Source organism: Diabrotica undecimpunctata, chromosome 10 (genome assembly GCF_040954645.1).
Source record: "Diabrotica undecimpunctata isolate CICGRU chromosome 10, icDiaUnde3, whole genome shotgun sequence".
Classification (NCBI taxonomy): Eukaryota; Metazoa; Arthropoda; class Insecta; order Coleoptera; family Chrysomelidae; genus Diabrotica; species Diabrotica undecimpunctata.
Window position 1 is genome coordinate 57,716,783 of NC_092812.1, and position 19,544 is coordinate 57,736,326.

Below are 19,544 nucleotides of genomic sequence, written 5' to 3' on the forward strand. Positions count from 1 at the left end.
GAAGGCGGGATGGGGATTTGCAACATTTCGAGCAATATTTCAATCGAATCGGAACGGAATTACTACATCTTGGAATCTCGCAATTTAGCCGTTCTCCCTCGATCTTGATACCGCTCGAAAGTGCTTCGGCGAATTTGAATTCAGAGTTCGTGAAAACTCTGATATAAGAGGTGGGTTGGTTTGTGGAACGGGCAATTATACGAACTACTTTTGTGTATGGAAATTTGATTTCGGAAAAGTTATCCTCCATAGTTTTCAGGGAAAGGTTTTTTCCGACTATGACAAGGTGGAATGTTTGTGGATCATTTGGAGCGGGGTGCGGATTATGGGGCTTGCTTGATCTGAGAGCTAATAAGATGGTGTCATCTCGTGTGGTTTTACGGAGTTTTGCCGCGAAGTCGTAGATGTTTAGTAGTTTAGTAGTTCGCACAGAGGCTGCCTTTTGGGATGGGAGGACTTTGATCGAGTCCAGATAAGGGATGAGGTTGTGTTCTTGGATGAGGCGGTAGAAGGGTCTCTGCTGACAGATATCTGAGGGGATATGCTCGATTCTGTAATTATAGATAGGTTGTGGTTGTTGTGTGTTTGAGGTTTGAGGTTGGGAGAATGTTGTTTGTTGAAGTATGGTGGGTGTTTGTGTGAGTGTATGTATGGGTAATGGTGTTGGTATTGTGTGGTGATATTGTGTCTTGTGTGCGAGAGGGGTGTGATTGCAGGGATTGAGGGATGGAGGGTCGTGGTAGGGTGTGTCTGCTTTGGATGTGGACGGGGTAGGGTGGTGTTGTTCTGTGTGTGTGTTTCTTTGTGTTTTCTTTGGTGTGGTGAGTATTCTTGGTGTAGTGTTGTTTGTGTCTGTGTATTCTGTGGGTTTTCGCTTTGATATGGATATGTAACTGTGGTCTGTGATGGATTGCAGATCCTCTTCCCACTCTTTTATATTGAGAACAGGACCCGTCGTGTAGAGGATGGCCAGGTTTTCGGATGATTCCATTTCCAGGTCGAAGGTGATGTCTCCGAGGAGATTGTGGTTTTTGAGGGTTCTGAGAAATTTTCTTTGGCTAGAAAACTTCTTAGGGATTAGTGTGATGTAGTATTTGTGTGTGTGTGTGTGTTGTGTGTGTTTAGGGGTAGGGTGTGCTAGTGTGGATGTGATTGGTTTAGGTGGAGGTAGGGGGGTGAGGATGGTAGTATGGGTGAGGGTGGAGGTGGGGTTGGGGGTGGTCGGAATCCAGGAAAAGCGGACATGATGAAATCATTGATCATTTTTTAATGAGCTCTAGTGAGAGTGATGATTTTTTTGTTTTTTGGTGTATGTTGTGGAGTATTGGTGTGAGGTGTTCGCTGGCCGCCTCAGGATTTTAGTGGCAGATCTCTCCCAGAGCCTTTTTCCATTCTTGTAGCGACCTTGGTTCGTGTCCATCTATGGTGACAGACACTTGTGATGTGTGTGATGAGGTGGAGTGTGGATCTGAATCAGTGTACCACTCTGTGTCTGGTGATTTTGGTGGATCTTTGTGTTTTCGTGCTTTTGATCGTGTTCGTGGCATGTTGGTGTAGTGTGTGTTTATGTGTATATGAGTTGTGTAATTTGAAGGTGTATTGTGTATGTGTATGAATTTGTGTAAATGATATATGTATGAATTGTGTTGGTGCGGTGAATAGTAAGTGTATGGAATGTGTAGATGTTTGTTTGGAAGTGTGTTATGTATGTGTATGAATTGGTGTAAATTGTATTATGTAGAATTTTGTTGGTGTAGTAAATGATAAGTGTATGAATTTGTGTAATGTGTATGAATGTGTGTGAATTGTATGTGTATGATTGAGGGATAACCGGTTCTAGGAATTATCGACCGGCTGGCGCAACAATCGTTCGGTTTTGATGCTAGATTACCAGTTTTGGTACCTCACATGCACTATTCTTATACCTCCACGTGGTAATTTCACATCTAAAGTTTGTTTCTGGTGGTCCAAGCGTCCAGATCGTGTCCCGTTGGCACCGTGGATTCGTTCGCGGGGTCACCGTGGATTTCGCGACCGTTGGCGCACGTTATGCTTTCGTGACCCGTTTCGCGGTTTGGACCTTTGCTGGCGGTTTCTCTGGCCTGGAACTTCACCGTGTGTACGTTCACGCTGCGACTTTTCGCGCGACTGCTAAGAATACAGAAATGCACTTCAAGTTATATTTGCGGTTACACTTGTTGTCTAGTGGAATGAGAATTATGAGAGTGTCCAATGCCTACCGCTGTCCAAACCCTCCCGGCGCTCCCCTAAAATAAATTGCCAAGAATAGCAGTTTGTATCAGAATTATGGAGGGCAGAAGGTACTCCAACTTAACATTCTTAAGATCTATTATTAGAACCTTTGTTCTCCAAACGTATAGTAGGAGGTTGTAGTTACAGAGAGTACTGTATTTACATTCGATACCTTAAAATATATAAAACAAAAGAACAGCCAGTATTTGATACATGCTAATGTCAACCAGTATTTTACTCGTGGAAAGTTGGAAATTGTTTTTCTACAATAAAATACATTTTAGTTTATTATTTTCTTCCTTGGTTTTAATGTCATAAAGAAAATCCTTTCTAACTACAGTTTTGTTGGGATTACCCTATACTTACCTACCTCATTTAAATAGTTACGAAATTATTTTGATACAATTAATGTCGGATAAATTTAGAATTTGTCTATTTAGTGATTTGTTGTGTCCCACTTACCAGTGGGACACAAAGAAATTGCTCCAAACTTAATTTAGAAAGGGTTGTTTATGTTTAGTATTGACATTTTAATTTGACTGAAGCTTTTTGATTAAGATGTTTGTAAACAGCCAAATAAAAAACTGAAGACTTACGTCAACTTAAGTATCTTATACCAAACGAACTTTTCCACAAATAATTAATTTACATTTGTGTAAAAGTGTTTAATTTACAATGCAACCTATCATGTTTATATAGAACTTTAAATGAAAAGTAATAACATTGAAATATCAACGGGGTAGGAAACCTTCTAGCTAGTAAAAATATTCTATTGTAGTTAAACAAACATTCAATGATTTCCTCCTCATTAATCATTATGGTAGAAGTAAAAAAATGCAGAGCGGTGGCTATGTTAAGCCAGTAACATAGTAAAAACTAGTTACCCAGGCTATATTATGAGAAATAAAAAATATCATATAGCACAGTTAATCACCATACGAAACATTCAATGAAAGACTTGTATCATAGTATAAAACTTGTATGGTATCAAAAAAGATGTCACAAAATTTTTGGGTCTATTTATGCAACTAACAGTACTATAATGTAGAGTTTATAATATAAATACAGCTAGAAAAAGGAAAAAACCAAAAAACTTGCTGTCAAATTTCAAATTCGGTCAAAAGGTTAAACAACTCGCAACCGCAACGTCATATCAAAACACTTATCGACGGTAGTGTTATAGCATTGTATAGCCAGTTTAAAATTTGATTAACCTTGAATAGCCGATATATAGGTACCTTTACCTCTCTTTAATATTTATGATTTGAATTATTGTGCTACTTTAACTTGAGTGAATATATTTAAATTCTAAGTAGTTAGAAGCCGACGCCGATAGTACTCCACTTCTAAATCAACGGAGAAGTTCCTTAAGTTAGCGTTAAAAATGGTGCAGGTAAGTTCAACTTTACTATTTTACTATTTTAATTGTAATACCGGTTAACCGTTATAATTAATTAATATTGTACGCTGGGCGATATCAATAACCTCAAAAAATTAGCGAAATAAATTTTAAGAAAGTCATTGTCTTGTATAGTCAAATATTTTACTGACCAATGTTAAAGTAATTGGTTAAATGTTAATAAGAAATTACGAATCAAGAAGTAGTAATAGTCTAGGTAGTCGAATTAGGATGTGCTACTATAAATTTACCTATTAACTTATCTGTAAATACTTTATTTCACATATTATATGAAGTAGGGGATGTTTCAGACACGGATATTAAAAAAACTACCATATTAGATATATAAAGGTATATTAATCTTCTGCTTCTTCATTTGGTGCTTCAGCACAACTTAAGCCTTGGCCTCCTGTAATTTCTGACTAATATGCAATGCATATATTAGTAGTGGCCTACGTATGGTCTTATCCAATGTATTTTACCATTTAGACCTCGTCTTGGCAATCTGTCATCATCCATTCTCACTATGATCAACCCATCAAAGTCACTGGAGTCTAGCGAATTCTGATATGTGTTTGTGCTTTTTTGAACAGTTGGAAAGTTCATTATTATATCTAGATCTCCATTTTTCAGGTATATACAATGATAATAAGTATCATATATCTGTATTTGAGGAAATAATGAGTCTAAAAACTAAATATTCTTCAGGGCCTGATGGAACGCCAATGGTATTTAATAATAACTGTGTTTTTTTCTTATGTAATTCTGTACAACAAATATTCAATCTATCATTGTTATTTTTTAACCAGTGCTGTCTGTATATGCAAATTGATTTTTGAATGAAATTCTATTGGTGAACATCATAATTTATGGTCTAGTTGGCACACTGTTTAGTTAGAAACTCATTCACCCTGTTTTGTGGGTAGCTGTTTACATGTACATCTATATAGAAGTAATATTTGTTAATAGTTACTGTGTTGAATAGACCTTTTCCAAAATATTTGTTAAAATATAGACCTAATCAAATTTTACATTGAAAATGTCAAAGCATAATTATTATTTCATCCAGCATGGTGACTAGCTAGTACTGAGCTACATATTTATGTGATTCCTTGGCCTATTACAATTACGATTTTTTTTCAAAGCTATCTTCTAGCTCTATATTAAACTTACATTGAGAACTCAAGTGGGAATTAAAATATCAGAATATATTGGGCCTACACATGAATTTGCTTAACATGAAGTTATAATGTATTGAATTATACTTAGTCAAATGAGACAGGTTTTATCAGATTATTCTAGCTAGAGCCTAATATTTAGTGCATTACAAAATGTATATTCTTTTACTGTTTCCATGCAAGAATTTCCATGAATTCTTTGAAATTATATTCTATTGGTGTTACTATTTAAAATAATGTTAATATTCTATTTAATAGCAGCAGTCCTGCTGCTTGCAAAAGATGGAAACAGACAGTGAAGGGAATATGTCAGATTATGAAAAAAGGAAAGAAAGGGATTCTATATCTCCATGTATGGAGAGTAAGAAAACAATAAGATCCCATGCTAGCTGAAGAGGCATACTTACTAAGAGAAATGTATAAAGTGCTAAGAGAAACGAGAAAAGAAAATAGGGAATATAAAGAAGAGGCAATAAAATTAAAAGTCAATCCTGAAAATAAAGGAGGAATTAGAAAAAAACAGAGCAACATCTACATGAGTGAAAAATAGATCGGAAAGGCTTGAAAAGGAATAGAACAGAGACAATATTGTAGTAACTGGATTAAAGATTGATACAGATGAAGATAAAATAAAAGAAGATATGACAAATTATGTAAGAGTCCACCTAAATGAGGAAGTAAATGTAGAAAGAGCAAGAAAATTAGAGCAGAAAACTTGTTTGCCACAATTAAGAGAACACATGAAAAGAATTATACAAAAAAAGAGTCAGCTGAAAAAGTTAAAGGGAGAAAAGGTATTCATAAATGATAATCTAACAACCAAAGAAAGAGAAATAAGAAAAGACATAACTGAAAAATGTAAAGAACTCAGGGAAAATGGTAAAACATATTATAATAGATGGAGAGGAATGGTGATGGGAAAACAAAGGCTGTCTTACAATTCCTTTTCTTATAACTGTTTTTGTTTTATCTTCAGTCTATCAATTTTCAGTATTGGCTTTGTACACCAAAAGTCTTTATCATAAAAAATTTAATTAACACAGTGGACACAAAAAAGGTATATAAAATAAATAGAAAAACTATTGATAAATTTATTCAGATAATTTTATTATTTAGAACAATACTTTCACCATACATCCAGAGAAAAGAAATGGAAAATAAGAATTAATAACAATTATTTTCTACAATAATATACAATACCTATGCAATAAAAGATTTATTATTATCATTAATTAATAACAATCAAGTGATAAGAATCAATAATAAGTTATGGTTAAAGGTTTTAACCAAAAGTAAGTACATATTACAAACAGCTATGATTTTTCATCCATTATGATATGCTGTTAAACACAATCTAAATAATAAAAATGCATCTAGAAAGAAACAAAAATACCTTCAACTGAGACAAATATTATAAAAGCAAGTACTTAGGTATAAGTAAACTATACCAGAGAAGTTTTACTGTAATAGAGAAATGTTAGCTAGTAAATATACATGAGTACATGTAATCATCATTACAAGGCAACTGAAACAAATTTGAGAGAATATATTATGAAAGAAAATATAATTGGCTAGTATGATACTATAGATGTGGAGGCATAGAGGGAGTTCACACATAAACTCTGTAAGATGAAAAATTGCTGAAAATTCCACTACTTAAACAGTAGGGAGAAGATTTGATTAACTATCTTTTCTTTATAGGTTAGACACACTTGTGTATTAACTTATATGTGCCTATACATAACTATGTGTGTCTGTGGTCCCATACTGACTGCTTCCCTTCTCATTAGCTGATATCAGAGTTTAGTTATTTCCTCTTTAACACATATGCAGGAGGCAATGACATAAATATACTGTCTCTGCAAACATTATTTGGAGAAATTGCTATCAACACTAGGAGGACTTTCAGACGAGGGTACTGTATGCGAGATACAGAATTTGTGATGGCTGCTGTATCATATTAACAGGCATGCTTGTCAATATGAAAACAGTAGCAGTGCAGTGCGGTTATAGTTTTAAATTATGGATGTAGAAGAGTGGATTATGCTGTGGTACATATTAAATAAAAAGAAAAAGAAACTGAAAAGACGACGTAATTTGTGGGTTCATCCTATTGTAGAATTAAGAGAAACCAAGGGAACATATAATTTGCTGTATCAAGATTTATTGCAAGATCCATCAAAGTTTTTTAATTATTTTCGAATGTCTGTGGAGTCGTTTGAAGAACTACATAAAATTTTGGAAATTCAATTGAGTGAAAAAGACACAACTATGCGTAAAAGTATTTCATCAAGAGAACGGCTTTCTATGACTTTAAGTTTGAAGTTAAAGTCTATGACTTAAATTTAAAATAAATCTGTGTACTTATCTCCAATTTGTAAATTGTTTACCTCGCCCTAAATAAAAAATTACCATATTCCTTTCACAATAATGTAGTTTTATATTCGTTAAATAATCATAATTCCAATTAGCAAACTTTTAAAACTAAACTGTATAGGTATGAAACAAAATACCTATGTATTTTGACAGTCGTAGAAATTTCGACCCAGCACTGCTGCTTTTTATTTCTATTGCAGTAATCTGGGGATGCTGTATCCCATAGATAGGGATTTGATTGTACCAAACAAATCAATTTGTCATTATCAAATACAGCAGGCTCCATTATTTAACCATATTCAGAAAACACCTTCTTTCTTTCGTTGCTCATTCACAATTATTCGACAGAAAATTGCGCGTCTATGGAATGTGGTGCAAAAGTATTCGTGTCTGAAAGCGTTCATTTAAAGTAATGTTTCTTCTGTATCTGGCATACGCATTCAGTCGTCGGCGACAGGAAGATCCGAGATACTGAATTGGGTATCTCGCATACTGTATCCGTCGCGCGTCCCGTGTGAAAAGCTCCATTTGAGTCTATATAATATCTGCGTCTCGGTTACGCCTATCTCGGATACAGCATCCTCGTCTGAAAGTCCTCTAATGGAACACACATGGATTATATTGTTATATTCTACTAAGCACCCTTGTTTCTTTGAATAAAATTTGGTGGCTGTCTTGTATGATGGCATGTTGTCACACAAGTATTTCTAATGTACACTGAACAACAGCTACCAGAATTGCAGTAAATTCCTCAGACCATAGTTCCATCAGATCTTTGGGTGATCTTCAACCTTCTTTTCTATATTTCGCGAAGATTTTGCTGATTCGATCCTAAAATTTTATCTAAAATCTAAATTTTCGTCACTTTCTAAAAACTAAAAACTTAAACAAAATTAGCCTTTACATAAATGTGATACCTCAGATTAAAGTTAAAATTCAAACTGCCATAACTTTGGTTTTCGACTACCTAAGGGCTTCCTTAAACGCTTAAAATATAGGTTTTGTTATCTATTTTAATAATTTGTTGAGTTCTAATATTGCAGAATAGTTGAGAAACTTATTAATGGCCACATGTGTTAGCTTACTTATGAAGCAAAAAGCTCAATTTTTAAGCTGTAAAAAAATAGTTAAAGGTCCGGCCAAGAAATACAATAAGTAGAGATTGTTGTATACATAAAGAACTACTTTAAGCTAAATTTTTATGCAATTTGAGATTGTCAGGAAAAGTACTATCAGTTTAAAAATGATAAAAAGTGTGATTGTCGAAAAACTGGCCATTTTTAAACAGTGGTATCTTTGAATCTACTACATGGATTTTAATTTCCCAATTCTCGTGTCAAAGGTATTTAAAAACACTTTCATTTGCCGGTTGCTACAATTTTTTTACTTATTTAGTTAAATTTTTACAATTGAAAATCATGAAATTTTTTTCTTTTCGGAAGTTTTTGATTTATTCTGGATTTTTCTTTTTTCGGTAATGTTGAACCCTCGTTTACTGAATTTCCAAGTGCTTTTCTTTTTACGGTATTAAGTCGTTTGCTTGGAATTTTTGTGAAAGAATTTTGAAAGTCAGGTTTATAGGGTGAGGACGTAATTATTTGTGATTTGGAACCTGTTCCTCCACGAGTGGACGTTTTTTTTAAGATTGATATAGGGTATGTTTCAAAAAGGTTGCACAAATCTTGGAGAATTCTCCCTGGAGCATGACTTCGATGGTTCCATGAACTCTTTGTCAATAAATTTGGAGCAGGTAGGATGTGGTTCCATCAGCTTCTCGTGCAGAGAACCAGCTGCTCCTTTGATTATTGAAATCGACTAGCAGTACTTATTGCTACAATTAAAGTTACAAGGGAACCACGTTCAGCAGATGTTATTGACACAATTTGTCATTTTCCTTTTCTGCCTACAAATTGTGCAACTTTACTCTGAACAATTGCCAATCCAGTTTCATCCACATTGAAAACTCTATGCGGAGAAAAATTATGTTTCTTTATTCAGTTTCCAAGTTATCAAAGAACTCCTATACATTTTTTTTTGTTGAAGTCGGAAGTATTATGGCGCCTTAAGAAAGCGTCCAGCCAGCTTCTTTCTGCAATGTTATTTTTAAATTGATGAGTTAATCCATTTTTTTTAGCTAATGTGTATGCCATTACGCGAATGTCTTTTTGTGTTAGACCAAAATATGCAGCTTCCATTGCTGAACCAACTTTACTTCAATCTCTTTTCCTAATACTGTTTTTTTTTTTCAAGCCAAGTTGAAATTATTTCCTCCACATTTGTGCCTCTAGTCTTCTGAATTTTCAGGAATCTTTGCAAAGATCTTGGTATGTTGAAACTTTTACTGGCATTTTTCAAACCCGTTATTTTATTTCTAACAACCTTCATGGCTTTTTGCATGTCTTCAGGCCTCCATTTTTTTCTTATGTTTTTTTTTCTCTGATATTTGCAACCCGTAGGGGTCCATATTTGCCACCTATAGGGGTCCATATTTGGAACCTGTAGGGGCCTATATTAGCCACATTGTACATGACCATAATATGATGAAAAATTTTTTTAATAGGTTGGCATTGAGCCCAGTTACAAGTTTAATTACAGCTTATCGTGAATAATTATCAGAAATCTGGCGAATGCACTAACGTCTCTGATATACGAGTTAGAAAACAAATGCGGGAGGTCGCCAAATTAACCAACACTTCGCATTCTTAACCTTAACCTATTTTTAAAAGATGGCGTTACATATCATGTCCAATTTTTGATGGGGGCCCATAATAACCACACGGCTCATATTAGGACTTTCTCCTCTACTAAAATATTTACAGCTTCGGTTTCAATGCCATTTTATCTTTATTTTTTATAGGTCGAGGTTTATACTGTAAAAAACAAAAAACTTGGGGACATTACAGCTTCCAACACCACAACAGTAGGTGATATAAAAAAAGAAATAGCAAAAGTATCGAAATTTCCTGTAGATAGACAGTCACTGAGGTCAGAGGTCAAGGGAAAGGATATCAAAAATGATGCTACCATTCCTAATCTAGAATCATTAAGAAAAGTATTTGTTAAAGACTTAGGGCCACAGATTGGATGGAATACAGTATTTCTTCTTGAATATGCTGGGCCCTTATTTATATATGCTGCAGTTTCTTTTAGACCATGGATCCTTTATGGAGATAATGCTAGCAATTCCACCTTCACCACAACTGCCAAGTAAGTCAATATTTTACAATTTTAGGTCTGAATATGATTGTAAGCACATTAGTTAATGTTAATAGACTAACCATGGGACATTTTTAAGGGCATTTGTAATGCCGTACAAAAATATTGGTACCAGTAGCAGGGACAATCTTTAATTTTAAATTTAAAAGTTGTACAGTCAGTATCTTTGTGGATTTTGGCTGAACAGTATTTATTTTTGTTTTTATAAGGTAGACATTAAGATATCTATCTTATAGAGGTGTACCTTATACCACAAAGGCAAAGAGTTATTAACCACAATAAAATCAGTCAAAATTGAATACCTCGGTCAGATTATGAGGAATAGCGAAATATATGGGTTGCTGCAATTAATTCTACAAGGAAAAGTAGAAGGAAAGCTAGGACCAGGAAGGAGGATCATTTTATTTTATATCACACTGTACATTAGTTTAAGATTTATAAAATTCCTTTGTACCATCTAATAATCTGTACGGCGCCGATAGCTTGCATTCAAATAACTTTCTAGACATAAGCTTCTAAAATCGTCAAAGAATTATAACAATGCAGGGATTAATGATTTCCAAATTATCGAATCCAGCCTTGGATGAGCGCTAGGCTCCTGTCCGCGCTAGCCGCACCTCAGAAGGTTCAACACAGTCGGTATAATAATAAGTTTACTCAGTTCGTGTCAATATTGTATCACCGACAAGTTATCTAGTTTTTCACATAAATTCAAACTCAATTTCATAAATCAGCTATCGTAAGCAAGTTATCGGCGTCCAAAATACGTTGTTGTAATTGTTTAAATAGACTTGTTAAAACGTTCTTTTCGAAACTTTCATTTGTCCCAGTTTTCTGGGTGGCCCTTCAAAGAAGTATACAAAGTGAACCTATTTCCCTAAGGACAAAACTTGTTCCCCAAGGGAAAAAACCAGCGACCTATGACTGGTGCGCGAAACAAAGGCACCAGGACAAGGTGTAAGGTGTAAGGACAAACAAACCAGCATCTTCGCTCACAAACAACTGAAAGAAGTAAAAAAATATGACTGAAAAAAATGGTTACGTTTACGCACTTTTGGCGGTTAATGGGTCAACCAACATGGTTATTGCTTCTGTTCATTAATAGTAAAATATTCTGTTTTTATTTCCATAAAATTCTCATTTTAATATTTTTAACAATTCCTACTGAACATTTCTTATGGAATTCAACAAAAAACCTACTAAATTATTAAATTGCCTTATCTTTTTAACATTCTAGTTACACTGTAAGTGCTTATCATTTCTATTGGAATTGATTACTGTGTATACCTTATGTAATTACATGGAATAGTGTAGAAATATATCTTGAAGGACGTCACTAAAACTAATTAACTAATTGCTGTAACTTTACAAATTTAATAAAAAATATAAATGAACTAAATTAAAATGTAATTCTATAGACTTTTGCGATTCATTCTATATGATTAAATCATTGGCTCAATAATCTAATTCTTTATAACCCTTGACTCAAACTGTAGCTGACGGTGAGTGATTGTGTATTTACTCCATGAATGAAAAAAGGCACTATAAAAGTATTTATTGCATTAAATAGCGTGACAATGATTCTTGTCTTCAGTTCTGAACGTGAACACTGAATGTTTTGTACAAGATATGTAGGCATCAATGCCGACTGAATTTAGAATTTGGGAGAGATTGGAGCATACACAAACTGTATAATACAGGGCGTTTCTAATTTCATGCGACAAAATGCAGGAGGTGATTGCTCGGATGAAATTAAGATGGGTCTTTCGTATAACAAAATTACCTCAGTCCATCCCTTAATGGTGATATCACCCTTAATAAACCCCGTCCGATCGGTGTGATTTATATGGCTCACAAAGTTTATTGCCCATTTGATTTTGTCCTGATCTATCACTTGTTTTGCCACACGCCAGTTTTCCCTTGTGTGTTCACAACTTACAGTTTTGAGCCGTAAGCGGTGAGCAACTAAACCGATAAAAAATACATCATTGAGAAACTTTTAATTATTTTTTAGGATAGCTCTAGGCTGTTGGTCCATCCATTACCTAAAAAGAATCCTAGAAACATTATTTGTTCATCGTTTTTCACATGGAACTATGCCAATTAGAAATCTATTCAAAAATTGTGGATATTATTGGGGATTTTGCCTGTATGTAGCCTACCATATTAATCATCCATTATTTACACCTCCTCCACTTGTATTCCAGGCTGTTGGATTACTGTTATTTGCTGTAAGTATTATTTCAAGAGTATTATATAGTATTTTTGTTTCTAAACCGATCTCCACCAGGAGAAAAATTGTGACATCATTATAAAGAAAAGTATAAAATAAACAGTTGAACATCTAAACATATTTAATATTTTAAATTATTTTATCTAAACATTTAAAATGTTCGTATTTCTTTTTTCTCTATAGTAAAATAATGTGGGGAGTGTCACGGAACTAGCGCCACGAGGAGTCGTCAGGGTAGCGTCATGAAATAGCGGTTCTTCACATCGATTCATTACTTTCGATAAATTGGTTTCTAGTCAACATACATTTATTCTAAGCTGGTTTAAATTTAAAACTGCATGCTAAATGACTAACAAAATACAGACATTAAATGGGAAGTAAAAAATTAAAAGAATATCTTCCAATAAAAGATTCGATTCGAAACGATTGTCAAAATTTAAATAACAATAAATAAATAACAATATTTAATCACTTGTTTAAATTTTTATAACACTTCTCGTTTTAAAATAATTTCATATACTTAAATACAATTTTTATTTTTAAACATCTTAGTTTATATAATTAAATTTACTACCAAATGATATTTATATTTTATTATTAATTTAATATTTTGTCTGAATTGACAGGTCTGTCTTTATATAAAATTAAAAGTAAACAAAAACGTTTAGATGCCAGAAATATCAACCAACACACTGTATCACAATATGAGTCACCTTTAAACATTGAGGACATTTTTGGAAAAATTACGGGTTCGCACATATTTTCCAAAATTGATTTAAATAGTTTTTGATTGATACCTTTAGCCAAAAGATGTAGAAACTACACCGCATTCTCAATCGATGGTCCCATTTGGACTGCAAAGTGCTTGTGCAGCACCTGTAAGAGCTCTACATACCATTCTGAACCGACATGAGGATTTCATAGTCCATTCTTCTGCTTCTTCTTGATGTGCCTATCCGTTATGAATGTTGACGATCATCATGGCAATCTTTATCTTATCTGCAGCATCGCGGAAAAGCTGCACAGATGTTGATGTCCATTACATTTGAAACACATAAAAATAATTCTGGAAGATTTGGATACAGCCGGATTAAAATTGAAAAATGTCAATTTTTTCAAAAGGAAGTGATTTATTTAGGCTTTAAATTGGATACGAACGGAATTAGTTTAGCCGAAAATCGAGTCAAGCTTATCGACGAATACCCAAGTTCAACAAACTTGAAAACATTGAGAGGTTTTCTTGGCACGATCAATTATTTCAAAAAATTTATTCCTTATTTAAGTCAAAAGGAAATACCTCTAATAAAATTATTAAAGGAAGGGATAAAATGGAGTTGGAAAGAAGAACAGGAGGGCGTGTTCCAAATTTTAAAAGAAGAATTTCCAAAAGGAACAAAAATATATCACCCCATGTATAATCTACCATTCATACTTCGAAGAGATGCGACCATCCAAAAATTTGCAAGAGTATTGTCGCAAATACAAAACGAACAAGAAGTACCAATATGTAAAATAAATTAAGGTTCTATCTGTTGGGCGCTAAATTCACAATCGAGACGGATCATGCAGCGTTCGTCCACATCATGAAGAATCGATTGGTGAATAATCGGATACATAGAGGCATCTTGTTATTGCAGGAATATGATTTTTTGTTCCGATACATTAAAGGAAAGGACAACATCATAGCAGACGCTCTCACACGAGATGAAGACATAGGAAAAAAGGAAGCAGTTACGTTGCATGTGGGATTATACATCTTAACCCAAGAGGAAGGCGTATTTTCTTTAAATGAGATACGAGCAAACCAAGAAGACTTGGAAGAAAGAGAAAAAAGAAGAGCAGAGAGGGAAAATGACATATTTTTCAAGAGAATAGGCGGACTAGTTCAAACTTTGGCAGAGAAAATTATAAAAAAATTACATGAGGACAATGGACATATTGGCAGCAGGAAGGTTTGGCTGGTTTTTCTAGAGAACTATATCTGCAGACAAGATTATCGTATTACTAAGGAGACTACCCAAAAGTGTAAAACTTGTTAAAGATACAAAAGTAGAAATTTCAAGAATGAAAACATCTCAAAAAATATTGTATTCAAAGAAATAAACAATTATTACAAAATTATTACAAAACAACAATTAAAAGTAAACGCAACAACAATGCTTTGTTAATACGTTAGCAGGTGGCGCTAGGAGAAAATATAATAATTTATCGAATTATTTTAATATAATATAATTTTTTTAAAATATATTACTTTATTAAGTTTTAAAAATATTATTTAAATTTCAAAAATACACAAAACATAGTACCTATTAAGCTTCGCACTAGTCTACTGTACTTTTTTTAACCTTCCCTGTGCATTTTTTGACTATGATAACTAATAACTAATGATAGAGAAGGTTCTAAAATTTGACTTGGTTGAATTTGCAAATTTTGAACTTTATGCTTTTATCTATGTTAAGAATATTGATAAACTTAACATACTCATGCCTCTAGATTTGCCAGAAGATCAAACATTTTATCTTATTGAGTCAGAATTAATCATTGTTAAATATCTATACATTTTTCTTATCAGATCCATACTACCGGAAGGTATACGGTGACCTTGAGTAATTTCTTTATCTCATTTCTTGTAATATCTCTAAAATTATATTTTTTAGATTTTAATTTTTGATTATAGGAGGTGATTTAAGTTATAGAATCGGAAACATATTTATCCCCCATGTAGTGGAGGGAGAAACTCACGAACACGTTCTTCAGACATCAGAAAAAATCACCGATTTCAAGTAAAAATCTTATACCAGTTATTTGAAAGTTCTAAAACGTATATAAGGGGTAGCTTATGACAAATTTTTGAAGACAGAGCTGATGTTTGCTTGGTTTTTGTTTTAAACAATTATAAAAAGTGAAAAAATCGTTTTTTTCTTCTATAAAAAGTTTCTTATACATTTTAGAGAAAATGGTTTAAATAAAAGTTGTAGATCTTAAAAAGTTTTTCAATTTGCGAGTTTCTAAATTAAAATACATAGATAATTGACTTATTTTTGCAGTAATTAATAAATGTTAATAACTTTTTTTGCATACTGACATAATATAACCACTTAAAATTATGGCAATTAATGAGTTCTTGAAGTGTGCTAAATCTCAGCTAGATCGACCAAATATTGTAAGTTATTCAATTTGTTTATCCCGGAGAGCGATTATTTAAACAGCTGTACTTGCCCAAACAGTGATTCTAGAGGTATTGCGCAGATCGCAATCGATTCGATGAAGCTTGAATTTGAAGGTATATTAAAAAAACATAAGATTTTGTTAAAATTGTTATTAAAAAAACGTTTCAAAAGATACTGACTTTTTAGCTTGTAAACATTTTTATATATATTACAGGATCCAACTTGTAAATACAATACATTTTGGAGACGGCTATCGCCGTATTCCCGTTCTCCTTCGCCAATTCTCCTGGTCCAAGGCATGCTCCTCCTTTAAACCTCTCGATTCCATCGCTCTTCTAATTCCTTCATTCCATGAGCGTCGAGGTCTACTTCTTTTTCTTCTTACAGGGGCTTCCATCTGTGAAGTTGTTGGGGCCAACGTTCGTCAGGCATTTTCAATAGATGTCCAAACCATTTTAAACATCTTCTATTTATTCTGTCAATGACCGTTTCTGTAGCATTCTGGTTATTTCTTATAGATTTGTTGGTCTTCCTTTCCAGCCTTGATGTTCTAGCACTTCTTCTCAAATAATCCATTTTAACTGCCAACAATCTTCTCTTCAGGTCTGCATTAATTGTCCATACTTCAGAGCCATAACACAGAACTGATTCAACCATGGTTTGCCCTATTCTTTTTTTGTTCCTTTTTGGAAATGTTGCGATCCCACCGTAAGAAGTTCAGACATCCTACAATTTTACGTCCCTTATTAATTCGGTGTTTAATTTCGGTCTCTCCCAAGCCGTTCTTATTAATGAGTGCACCTAAATATTTAAATTTTTCCACTTGTTTGATTTCCACGTCTTCGTCTATCAACACTTCAAACCTTGCATCTGAATTGATAACTAAATATTTTGTTTTCTTCATGCTTGTAACCCCCATTGTACATATTCTCTGTATAGACGCTTTATCATAAATTCTAGATCATAAGAATCTTGAGCTAGGACGACTTGGTCATCCTCAAAGTTCAGGGAGAACAGTACGTCATTTCCTATGGGGATTCCCATTCCCTGGCAGTGGTTTTTCCAATTTTGGAGGGCTGCCTCAATATATAAATTAAACAGTAAGGGTGACATACTGCATCCTCGTCTTAGTCCTTTAGTTACTTTTATTGGTTCTGATAGTCTATTTCCGATTTTTAGGTAGTGTTATCCCTGTATACTTCTGTGATTATTCCTAAAAGGTATGGACTAATGCCGAGTTGTTATAAAATTTGCCACAATTTAAGTCTTGGAACTTTTCTTGCGCCTTTTCTAGGTCGATGAAGGCTAGATGTACTTCAGTACCAACCGCTATTCTTTTTTCTATTAATTATTGGAGTATAAACAAGTTATCAGTGCAAGATCTACCAGGCGTAAATCCACTTTGGTCTTCGCTAATTAGATGTCATACATCATCTTGTATTTTTCTATTTATTATCTTTCCATACAATCTCCCGAAAGTAGGTAGGACACTTAATCCTCTGTAGCAGTTAGGATCTTTTCGATTATCCTTTTTAAAGATGGACACTTGGTGAGCGGTTTTCCATTCAGATGGTACTTTAATGTGTTGGCAACATTGATTCATTAGAAAAGTTATTCGTTCTATTAGGAGTGAACCTAATGCTTTAAGTAACGCTGCAGCTATATTGCCAGGTCTTGGAGATCTCCCGTTTTTCATTTTTATTAACGCAAGTACTTATTGACGTGGGTTTGAAAGTACTACTACATATTTTGTTCAATTTGGTTTTGTTTTGAGGTGAACGAGTTTGATGCCCTTTTTTACGAAATCTTCGTTTTTCTAATATTTTTGTTCTTATTATTGTATCTGTGTATCTGTTTCGTTATTGCTTCGATTGCTATTTCTATTTCTTGTGGTTGTTTTAGTGGGATTTTTAGGTCTATTTTTTTTTGTAGAATTTCTTTGAAAATATTCCAGTCTGTTGTTTTATTTTTTAGTCTGGGAGGTGGACATTTTTCTGATGGATTAGTCATTATTACTGCAATGATTGGCGAGTGATCTGATGATAGGTCCTCATTAGATTCTATGTGCAGGTATTCTTTTAATATTCCTTTATAGAACAAAAGTCAAGTAAACTGGGCAGTCTATTTCGATCGGTTGGCCAGTAAGTTGGTTTGTAGGTTGAGAGATACTTTATAGATAAGATACAAAAAGAATTGTTGAAAATGTATCATTTTTTAGCATTCTACAGGGTAATATTACCTTAAAGCTATGCATTAGCTCAGTTAGATTTTTTAAAAATATATTTACCATACGATACATAGATTTAGGAGTATATTATTTATAAATTGTTATTTGTACTATACTATACTATATTTTTTAGGTGTGTGAATCAGGAAATCTAGCAACTCATTTACTTTTAAGAAATCTCAGGCCTGCTGGAAGTACTGTTAGAAAAATCCCTCGTCCTGACGGATGTCCATTAAATATACTATTCGACTTTGTCTCTTGTCCTAATTACAGTTACGAAGTTGGTTCATGGATTGGTTTTACAATTCTAACCTCATGCATTCCTGGTAAGTATATATTATTAAAACAATATTGTTTCAAAAATTTTCAAAATTTCATATTAAGTTTTCTGTTACTAATAATACCACAATTTATTTTGTTTTATTTATGTTTTTTATGTATCTTTACCATGAAAAATTAACGCGTTTCATAGGGCTATCGAAAAAAAAATCGTAATTGAGATAGTTCATAGAATAACTTCCCCTTCTTTTGGATGCTTAGTCACAAATTTAAAGAAAATCAAGTAATCTACATCCAGTCTTTTATTACTTTTGTAGTATATACATGGGATCTATTTGTCTGGAATGTAATACATTTCATAAACAAGGTCATTCAAAATTAAGCATGAAAGTTCATATATTGCCTCAAAATAGGAGGTGACATATTAGTGTAGTAGTAGAAGCTTGATAGAGTGACATTGGTCAAATCATACTATATACTGGAGATTTTAATATTAACAGTTTAGATTATTAATACAAACTTGTCAATGTAAAATATCTCCTCCAAGCCCTATTAATTCATTATGGTCCCCAACTTGCATGAGTAGAGAGCATTTTAAGACGAGGAAATATCATTGAATTCTTATGGGTATATAGACAATTACAAAGTAAATGTAATTCATTTTAATTTGAATGTACTATATTTTTGGTGACTATTAGTACTTTGTGGAAAGTTGATTGACGCATATGCAACGAGGGTTTTTAAAGTTCCCCATCATTTACAACTTCACTAAATATTTGTATTTATTTTTAGCTGGTCTCTTTACTGCAGCTGGCTTCTATCAAATGACATTATGGGCATTAGGAAAACACAAGAATTACAAAAAAGAATTCCCAGACTACCCAAAACAAAGAAAAGCAATCATTCCTTTTATTTTATAAGTTTTTCTAAATTGTACTTTTGTTATTAATTTTATTTTCGTTATTTAATGTGGTCTGTTGGTATAATAAATTTATCTTATATGTGAGTGTTGGTTTATTACCATTATTACTTCTTTTAATGTATCCTCTATACTACTTACTTTACCCCGGACTCAAGAATTTATCTCATTATTCAATCTCTATCAAAAGCTGTATGATGAAGATACATTCAGTGATGATACTCACCAAGCTGGAAAAATATTACTTGTTAATGAACGAAGATCAACATTTCTTCAAAACCTGACATGTACCTA

The 19,544-nt window shown here is 33.3% G+C and overlaps 1 protein-coding gene across 1 annotated transcript; it reads left to right on the forward strand.

Annotated features, from left to right (window-relative positions):
* Positions 1-3,371: 3,371 nt before the first annotated feature.
* Sc2 (trans-2,3-enoyl-CoA reductase Sc2) lies at positions 3,372-19,337 on the forward strand. The gene is made up of 5 exons (XM_072546832.1): positions 3,372-3,646; positions 10,064-10,413; positions 12,437-12,653; positions 18,186-18,378; positions 19,124-19,337. Exons 1-5 carry the CDS (start codon positions 3,638-3,640, stop codon positions 19,249-19,251), a joined length of 897 nt encoding a protein of 298 aa, XP_072402933.1. The 5' UTR covers positions 3,372-3,637; the 3' UTR covers positions 19,252-19,337.
* Positions 19,338-19,544: the final 207 nt, after the last annotated feature.